Source organism: Adiantum capillus-veneris, chromosome 18 (genome assembly GCF_014529385.1).
Source record: "Adiantum capillus-veneris isolate H3 chromosome 18, ASM1452938v2, whole genome shotgun sequence".
Taxonomy (NCBI): domain Eukaryota; kingdom Viridiplantae; phylum Streptophyta; class Polypodiopsida; order Polypodiales; family Pteridaceae; genus Adiantum; species Adiantum capillus-veneris.
Genome location: NC_140948.1, coordinates 6012386 through 6020755, shown reverse-complemented (window position 1 = coordinate 6020755; position 8370 = coordinate 6012386). Strand labels below are relative to the sequence as shown.

The window sequence follows — 8370 nt, the reverse complement described above, 5'->3', positions numbered from 1 at the left end:
TTAGACCTAGAATTTTGTAGGTTTATTGTTGGTATTTGAAGTCTCAATGGGTTCTACAAGCTTGTCTTTACAACTCATCAAAAGGAGCTATCGACAACAAGTTATGCTAGGTTGAAATTTCAATAGTTTGCAAATCTATGCAGTGACTGTGCTGATGTATGAGCAGCCCAAGACTGGTTGAATTTATGGCCTTGAAGTGCAAAACATGCTCTTTGAGCCGGACTTTATTGATTCCAAGTTGGAGATCAAACAAGGAAGTTGAAGTTTTTCCAAGGATCAACTTTGTAGCACATTAGTCCACATTGGAATGCACACATCAAAGATTTCTTTCAGCTTGCTAGGGTTTCAAATAGTAGTACTTTTGGAAACTTTGAGATGGGATTTTTGGCTTGTCATTCAGAGTGTTCTACAAGAAGATATCACTTGTTGGAGTTAGCACTGGACGCGAGCAGTCGGAAAATTTTGATTTAAAAAATAAAATTTGGAGCCCTCTACGTGTCCTTCAAGACCTCAAAAAGTGGGATAAGTGCTTGAACCCGGAGGTCAATGTGCAAGATGGTAGCCATATTTTATGGCTTGTTGATCGGATCAACTACCAAAAAGATGTGAGCCATCAAATGGAAGCGTAGAAGTTTTCTATACATTTTCAAGTGATGTTGAAGGGTTTCAAAGGGGAGTTCCCTTTGACATGCCACCTGTCACACAAAAATCTCACATGGGGTTTTTTGAGTCAAAACATCACTAATATATGTATACACACACACACACACACACACACACACACACACACACACCCCTTTCGTATCCAAGAGGAGGGGGTGCCCCTCCACCTTGAGCTTGGAAGCACTCACTATGGCGAACTGCTCTCCTTCTTCACGGGCATGGGGTGTTGGCCGATGTTGGTTGTTGGATGGCAGTGTTGTCAGGTGTTTGATCTGGGCTAGTGGCGACTATGGTCAAGTGGTTGAGAAAGGGCTAGTTTGTATGGGAAAGTAGGTGGTAAGAAACTCATGAGGGGGGTTTTTTTGACAAGCTAGTGCAGGTAGAGAAGGGGCTTTTTGGGAAGAAGAAGGGAAGAAAGGGAGAGAAGCTCCAAGCAAGAGGAGGCTCTCACGTGTTAAGTCTAACCAAAGCTAAGAAAATCATCACCCCACTGTACATCTCTACAATATTAATGAAGCATGCCATCATTTGGGTCTTCTTGATCATCTTCTCTACTATAAATCTTCTTAATTCCATCTATTGCCTCTTGCACTTGAGCCAAAGTGTGTGTGTGTGTGTGTGTGTGTGTGTGTGTGTGTGTGTGTGTGTACCATCTTGGGTTGTGTATGCAAAGAGAGAGAGAGAGAGAGAGAGAGAGAGAGAGCATGGAATCATGGCTATGGGGATGTGAATCTAGAGGTGTGCATGTGTGTGTGTGTGTGTGTGTGTGTGTGTGTGTGTGTGTGTGTGTGTGTGTGTGTAGGTTGGAGTGCTTGGGTAGTGAGTGTTTGCGAGAAAAAATTACAGAATTGTTGTTTATTTGCTAGGGGATTGGGGTTTTGGGGATACCTTGGGCTATATGGAGGCAATTGTTTGTGTTGGGTATGTGACATCTATTCCCCCTTTCCATCTCCCAATTCTCCCACATAGAGGAGCATCGTGTGATTTGGTCGTGCACAGTACGTAGAATTAGAAGATGGTGAGAACATGCCAAGTTAGTACAGAAACATCCTACATGGCTAAATTACCCCCAACTTCTAGCACCTAAGGCATGAGAGAATAAGTGGAACTTATATGGTGAAAACCCTAATGGGCTCCGTTAAGCTTTTCAGTGGCTCTCTTGACCTGACATGTGTTGATGCTCAAAAAAATCTGCAAGACCTTATTAGCTTGCATCAAAGTGTTTGGGTATGTTGTCAACGGGTGACACTATCACCAAGCTCTCTTATGATCTATCCACTCAACCATCACTACAAGTTAACACATGCCAATATTTCAAAGAAGCTTTCTACATTAATGGTTGTTATACCTATGACAGAAAAAATTTTGGCCCAACAATCAGCATCAACAAGATTAGGTATGAGTCATACTTAAAGATGATCACGCCACCCGGTTTCCACTAGAGACAAATCAACCAGACGGCCTGCAAGAAGAAGAACCGTCATGTCAGGGACGACATGGATGCGGAGGGGGAGAGTGTTGACGGCTGAACATAGAAGAAGCCCTTCCCAACTTTTTTGTATCGCTTATTTTTTAGAAACAACATGACATTTTCAAATGGGTTAAGCCTCTAATATTCTTTGTGAGAACGAGCCTCTAAAGAGGAATTGTATGTAAGCCAATTTTTGCCAACCCTAAGACTGAATTTTGAATTAATATAATCTCACGTTTACTCTGTGTGTGTGTGTGTGTGTGTGTGTGTGTGTGTGTGAGAGAGAGAGAGAGAGAGAGAGAGAGAGAGAGAGAGAGAGAGGATTCTTCTCTTCCCTACACACTCTACGGACCTTCCATTGCAGTGTGCACCACCAATGCATTAGCAACAGCGAGGGCTTCAATCCAATGCCAAGCTTACACGATTCCGGTGTCGTCGGCGGCGAAGCAAGATTCTACAAGCTTCCGGGTGAGTTTTGTGGCAAACCATGTGTCCGGTTGGTGATTTCTTTATACCTGTGGGTTCATGGTGAGTAGAGCTACATATTAGGATCATACAAACCACAAAGTGGTGACCTGTATTTTGATGCCTGTCCTTATACGCGATTGTCGCACAGGGTGGTTCTAGGTAGGATATCGAGTCAGAGGCCATAGGGTAATGACCTCTCGATGAGAAGAGTATTTTCTATGAGTTTCGTGACTTTTTGAGTGCGTTTGGTTTAGTTTCGAATAGCATGAGCATTGTAGGTAGAGTTGCATTCACAAGCACATAAGACGTCTATATTTGGTTTCCTTGAGTAGAGATTGTCTTAGAAGGTCGAGTAGGTGATTGACACCCATCTCCTTGTTTCCATGCGCATACGGGTTCAGCTTCGTCCTTGGCTGACATAGAGTTGTTGGTTTTGTTCTCGCTATGCTAGCATTTGCTCGCGGCGTATCCGGCAACATTGGTGACGTTGCCGAGGATGAGAGCCCTAGGTAATGACCTTAGACCAATCCTACAAGGTCAAAGTCTCTCTGGTTCGCCAAAATTTTACTACTTAACTTAAGGTAGAATCAAACGGTAGGACTTTCGAGATCTTAGGGAGGTGTGAGTGGGCATATGGCTTGTCTAGGTCATCGACCTTTGACAGTTATGTTGCATTTAGTGTAATTGGGGGTGAGTGATTTTTGTGGTGTTAAAAGCATAAACTAGTCCGTGTGTGGTAGTAAAGCGTTGATGGTTTTTGGATTTTCCTCAGAGAGTGCATCCAAGAGCAGGACAACCCCATGGTTGGCGGCTTCCGTAATGACTCTCCAAGTGCTAAAGCAGGTTTGAGGTGTATTTGAGTGAAAGCTTCAAAACGTTGAGCTCATTGGGACCTGTCTGTGCTAAGATCAACCTATTTCGAAGCTTAAAGCTAACCGTCATGCAAGACACTCTCCAACCAGTAAGACAAACAGGCATCGTAGCATGTATATGTCACATGTTTGTGCAAGCTTTTGAAGATATAATCCCAAAGGCTACTTTATTGGGGATTGAGTCCTCCTACTTTGGAATCAAAAGTTGCCTTGTGGCACGGAGAATCATCATAAAAATATTGGCTAACCCTTGATGGTCGGGACGAAGGTTCAAGTCAAAGTCACAACTCTCCATGCACCTTGAGGAGAGGGCTGAAATTAATGGAAGCTGATAAGGTTTTGTGAGAACAAGGCCTTGGTGGTTTATTTTCTAATCTGTCAACGTTTCCAGCGGTCAAATTGAGCAGGCGAGCCATGCTCCAGCCACGTGAAGTAAGGAAGGTTCGAGGGCGAGGTAATCATGGGCATGGGAGAAGGCTCTCAAGGCCTGCACAAGCTTGCCAAAAAAAGGAGTTGCACTAGAGCTAGGGGGGACCATCTTAGGAGGAGCTACAGAGGGTCGACGCCAGGCCTGGTACCTGAATCGAATAAGGGGGTGGCCGTGGACCATCGAGCTGCAGGCCAAGCTCTGAAGCGAGCTCACAAGGAGCAGCAGGAAGCGGCCATCCTGAGAAATTCTAGAGGGAGCACCATACATAGAGAGAGGCCGGATTCAAGCTACAGACAGGAAGGCGGGGAAGCCATCTGACGAACTCATGAGTAGGAGGCTCTCAAGGGTGATTGCAAAGAATAGAGGGGTCCACCAGTGATTGCATAAGAAGGGCCGATCAGAGAAGGTGACCGGCTTGCAGGGGCGTCATCTGGTGGCACATGGGCTGCATATTATTAGTCAAGGAGAGCCGCCATCAGAGAGCGGTTAGGTGGAGCGCCACCGAGACTGGGAAGCTTGTCCCGCATGGGTTAAGAGGCGCGGCAGGGCCCCTTGGTAGCACTGCAGGGTGACCAATTTGAAAGAAGGCGAAGAAAGGACGGCGAGCTATCTGGAGCTGCAGACAGAGAGGAGGGCTCGCCAATTAAAAGGGCTGAAAACGGGTTGTAGGAGGGTTTGCCAATTGCAGTTATAAAAGGACTGGCCTGGAGTTGCAGAGTGAGGTGGCCGAGAGTTTCAAAGGGAAAACGGTGGGCTCTGAGAACACTTCTGGGCCAGAAGCTGCAGGTGCTTGGCCAGCTTGAAGTAAAGAAGGGAGCTCTCTTGAGCGACCGACTCACGAAGAGCAATTACTACTGGGAGGGCAAGGTCGAAGGGCGGCTCTCATTACATACCGAGAAGGGGGCAGCTAACAAGGTGGAGCAGAGAGCTTGAGAAAAGGTAGAAGGTGATCAGTGGTTGAGAGCTTCAGTTGGAGTATAATCCTCAAAGGGAGGAGGCTCGAGGAGCAGTAAAAAACCGTGAGAAGGGCTTTACCGTGGGCTCACAAGAGGCAATTACAAAGGGGCAAGTTCAGTCGAGACTGAGAATTAGGGGCTCTCATCACGTTACAAGGGGGGGGCCTCATAGCACCGCAAGAAGCTGAGGAACCATCGAGAAGCTATTCAAGAGAAGTTTCAATTGAGGAAAGCAGGCTGCAATGCCAGATCAAAGGCTAGGCATTTGGTAGAAGGACATGTCCAAGGCTCGTCATCAATGAGCGCCCATGCAATCAAGCATTCAGCTTAAAGTTCCTTCCACACGAGTTAATGTTTCTATGTAGATCATCTGGTCTCAATATGCCTCGAAATATGCTTTTGGTTTAAGCACAAATGTTGTTTTGTATAAAGCTTGAGCATGAGGTCCATCTGGGTCTGTAGCCTGTGGGTTTGTGCACACACACACAGAGAGAGAGAGAGAGAGAGAGAGAGAGAGAGAGAGAGAGAGAGAGGGGGAGGGAGGGAGTCCCATCTTTGTGTGCTCAAGAGTGATAGCTCATTTTTTGTAAGGGTTTTCTTCTATAAGAGCCGCCCAGTGTGCCCGCTTAGGCTACGAGAAAGAGAGTGAGTGTTGTGTCTGGGTGTGTTTGCTCGAGCCCCATCCTCTTTTGGCAATCCCGCTGGGGAACGGGTGTTTTTGTGTTGAAAATCTCCCATATAAGTCTTTGAGGACAATGTAGAGATACTTTCAGTTGTTTTAAAGCCTTAAAGCTGCCAAGTGGATGCAAATGGCGCAATCCAAGATCGACAGGTGGTTTAGTGGAGCGCCAGGGCAGAGAATTCGACCGTGGATATGGCTTGTGGAGCTAGAAATGGAGGAGTTGCAGATCTACGAGGATCGAGAGATGGCCGACTATGCTTGGCAAGGGCTTAGCGGAGCTGCATGGAGAATCTACTGCAACCTTTCAGAAACAGAGCAAAAGAGCTGGTATCAGATGAAGCTCGCGCTGCTTATGGCCTTTTGTGAATATCAAAAGAGGTTCATGGGTTCCGCAGCCATAGCAGAGGTAGTCACTAATGATGAAGAATCATCGACATCTACCGATAGCGGATATATGGGCGAGTATGAGCACAATGGTAGTGGCAGAAGTTCAAATAGTGCTGAATATGTGGGAATCTCAAGCAGGATTTTGGATGCAGTGCCTAGTGGAGTGCATACTGTAGAAGAGCAAGACAGTGAGGAGGATGGTGCATATTCTGGTTGTACACCCAGTTCAACTGAAGGCTTCCAAGGGATATTAGAAACTAGTCTGTCAAAGCAAGAGGGTGGGCAGCCTGAGCATGATCAGCAGCATGTGGAGGTGCGTCTCGTTCCAGAGTCGATGTGCGGCCATGGAGAGTTGTCTCCGATAGCACGCTCTGTAGGAACTGATGCATATGCAGCCCTGGAGTGCAGGCCATCATGTGTCAAGGACCAGGAAATTTTCCCTGTGCCTAATGGTGATGCAGACTTGGAGTCCTAGAAGGTATGGGCTGAATCCAATATGTCTTGCTTGGTTGATGACATAACTATTGAGCAGGTGCACTTAGAAGAGGCAACAGTGGTCTGCCAGCTGATAGAGGCGCTGCCAGAGCAAGGGGTTGGGCAATCGTCCAATATCCAAGAACAAGTGGTGATTGAGATCGAGGCCAAGGTGGAAGAGATCCCTGATGAAGAGGATGAAGTGTCAGTGCATGGGCTTGCACAGGAAGACTTTGTCGCTCCCATTGCAGACTTCAAAGCTCTGAATGTGCTCAATGGTGAGGAGGCTCTGCCCATCAAGGAAGGCGGCAGTATGTGTGAAGATATGGTGCAGGTAGGGAGTTCTTTTGATGATGGAGATGATGATATGGATTTTTTTATATTCTCTTATCAGAAGAAGGTGATTATGAGCATACATCTTCTCCCTTTGATACCGATACGCTGGAAGAGGTTACCTGTGAGTACCTAGATCGTTTGCTTGATGAGGACGTGACTCTTAAAGTGGTCACATGTGCTCCAAGGGAGTTTTCACCTTCTACTGATGCCTCTAATATCTTTAAGGGCTTCGTATGCCTCTTTGTAGAAAAGTATGCGTTGCAGTGCCTCTTGAAGGTAAATGCTCTTGGTAGTGATAATGTGACAAGTGTTTCCCAGACATTGGATATGCTCGATGACGGAGAAGAGGTGTATGCAGATGATGATTGGGGTTTTGACGACCCGGATGTTCCGATGAACCCCTCGCAGGCTGTGTATGTCAACAAGGCTCTTAACAGGATCAAAGCTATGAAAACCCTTAGTGGTGTTCGAGAGTCAGAAGAGCGAGAGATGCAGCATCCAATGCTACAAGAAACCTCTCTCAATGCTCCTGAAGCAGAGGAGTTCAATCAAATAGATGCCTCTCTTACACAGGAGGGTGGCAATTTTGAATGGTCTTACGGTGGTGTGGCAGCTACTGCACCCGAGTTGCAAATAAATGGTGGAAGCCAATATTTCAGTAGGGAAGCAGAGAGCTACCTCTTTGATCCGGGAGGGAGTCGGTCTTCAGGTTGGAAGGCTCAAAACCTTCCCTTTGATCGAGGGAGAGTTTCTTTTTCAAGTATCTAGCAGGTGGAAGCAGCGGAAGAAGTGATATCAGAGCTGCCGACAATGTAAATTTGGTTTTTTTCAAGTTTTCAGAATTTTCAAAATACTGTACAGGTTTCTTGCCGACAGGTGTATATAGTTTTCTAGTGAAGCTTGAGTTGAGCATCAATGCTCAACTAAGGGGTTGGGCAAAGATGATGGTTTCCGGATTTTCCTCAGAGAACGCATCCAAGAGCAGGACAACCCCGCGGTTGGCGGCTTCCATAATGACTCTCCAAGTGCTAAAGCAGGTTTGAGGTGTATTTGAGTGAAAGCTTCAAAACGTTGAGCTCATTAGGACCTGTCTTTGCTAAGATCAACCTATTTCGAAGCTTAAAGCTAACCGTCATGCAAGACAGTCTCCAACCAGTAAGACAAACAGGCATCGTAGCATGTATATGTCACATCTTTGTGCGAGCTTTTGAAGATATAATCCCAAAGGCTACTTTATCGGGGATTGAGTCCTCCTACTTTGGAATCAAAAGTTGCCTTGTGGCACGGAGAATCATCATAAAAATATTGGCTAACCCTTGATGGTCGGATTGAAGGTTCAAGTCAAAGTCACCACTCTCCATGCACCTTGAGGAGAGGGCTGAAATTAATGGAAGCTGATAAGGTTTTGTGAGAACAAGGCCTTGGTGGTTTACTTTCTAATCTGTCAACGTTTCCAGCGGTCAAATTGAGCAGGCGAGCCATGCTCCAGCCACGTGAAGTAAGGAAGGTTCGAGGGCGAGGTAATCATGGGCATGGGAGAAGGCTCTCAAGGCCTGCACAAGCTTGCCAAAAAAAGGAGTTGCACTAGAGCTAGGGGGGACCATCTTAGGAGGAGCTACAGAGGGTCGACG

At 46.3% G+C, this 8370-nt stretch overlaps 1 protein-coding gene across 1 annotated transcript; it reads left to right on the top strand.

Moving 5' to 3' along the window:
• The first annotated feature begins 3792 nt into the window (after positions 1-3792).
• On the top strand, positions 3793-6419 carry LOC147435181 (uncharacterized). Its single transcript, XM_086488291.1, has one exon. The coding sequence runs from the start codon at positions 5664-5666 to the stop codon at positions 6402-6404; it is 741 nt and encodes a 246-aa protein (XP_086344417.1). The 5' UTR covers positions 3793-5663; the 3' UTR covers positions 6405-6419.
• The last annotated feature ends 1951 nt before the right edge of the window (positions 6420-8370 follow it).

Excerpts from the sequence above, each read along its gene's own strand:
- LOC147435181 (XM_086488291.1), top strand. The coding sequence starts at position 5,664 with ATGCAAATGGCGCAATCCAAGATCGACAGGTGGTTTAGTGGAGCGCCA.